Source organism: Chaetura pelagica, unplaced genomic scaffold, assembly GCF_000747805.2.
Source record: "Chaetura pelagica isolate M959 unplaced genomic scaffold, ChaPel_1.0 scaffold1672, whole genome shotgun sequence".
Lineage (NCBI taxonomy): Eukaryota > Metazoa > Chordata > Aves > Apodiformes > Apodidae > Chaetura > Chaetura pelagica.
Window position 1 is genome coordinate 1 of NW_009952303.1, and position 1,068 is coordinate 1,068.

The 1,068-nt window shown below is 59.1% G+C and overlaps 1 protein-coding gene across 1 annotated transcript in view; it reads left to right on the forward strand.

Moving 5' to 3' along the window:
- Positions 1-34: 34 nt before the first annotated feature.
- Positions 35-1,068, forward strand: part of LOC104397802 (ras/Rap GTPase-activating protein SynGAP-like) — a gene marked incomplete at both ends in the record, with an annotated part of 10,930 nt that continues 9,896 nt past the window's right edge. Inside the window, one exon of the mRNA XM_010007811.1 lies at positions 35-136. Coding sequence (XP_010006113.1) covers positions 35-136 — 102 coding nt within the window. The remainder of the gene's footprint in view (positions 137-1,068) is intronic.

Sequence of the window (1,068 nt, forward strand, 5' to 3'; positions counted from 1 at the left end):
GCCCACCCTGAGGACATTTTGGGGTCTCCCCCCCCAGGTGACCACGGCCTCGGGCACCAAGTGCTTCGCCTGCCGCTCGGCGGCCGAGAGGGACAAGTGGATCGAGAACCTGCAGAGGGCAGTGAAGCCCAACAAGGTGAGGGGGGGGTCAGCTGGTGTTGGAGATGGTCAACTGGTGTTGGAGATGGTCAGCTGGTGGGGGTGGAGATGGTCAACTGGGGTGGGAGATGGTCAAGTGGTGTGGAAAGGTGGTCAACTGGTGGGGGTGGAGATGGTCAACTGGGGTGGGAGATGGTCAAGTGGTGTGGAAAGGTGGTCAACTGGTGGGGGTGGAGATGGTCAACTGGGGTGGGAGATGGTCAAGTGGTGTGGAAAGGTGGTCAACTGGTGGGGGTGGAGATGGTCAACTGGGGTGGGAGATGGTCAAGTGGTGTGGAAAGGTGGTCAACTGGTGGGGGTGGAGATGGTCAACTGGGGTGGGAGATGGTCAAGTGGTGTGGAAAGGTGGTCAACTGGTGGGGGTGGAGAAAGTCAACTGGTGGGGGAGATGGTCAACTTGTGGGGATGGAGATGGTCAACTGGTGGGGGAGATGGTCAAGTGGTGTGGATAGGTGGTCAACTGGTGGGGGTGGAGATGGTCAACTGGGGTGGGAGATGGTCAAGTGGTGTGGAAAGGTGGTCAACTGGTGGGGGTGGAGAAAGTCAACTGGTGGGGGAGATGGTCAACTTGTGGGGATGGAGATGGTCAACTGGTGGGGGAGATGGTCAAGTGGTGTGGATAGGTGGTCAACTGGTGGGGGTGGAGATGGTCAACTGGGGTGGGAGATGGTCAAGTGGTGTGGAAAGGTGGTCAACTGGTGGGGGTGGAGAAAGTCAACTGGTGGGGGAGATGGTCAACTTGTGGCTGGTGTGGGTGGAGGTGGTCAACTGGTGTGGATAGGTGGTAAACTGGTGTGGGTGGAGCTGGTCAACTGGTGGGGGTGGAGATGGTCAACTGGTGTGGATTGAGATGGTCAACTGGTGGGGGTGGAGATGGTCAGCTGGGGGGGGTGGGGGGGGTCAGGTGGT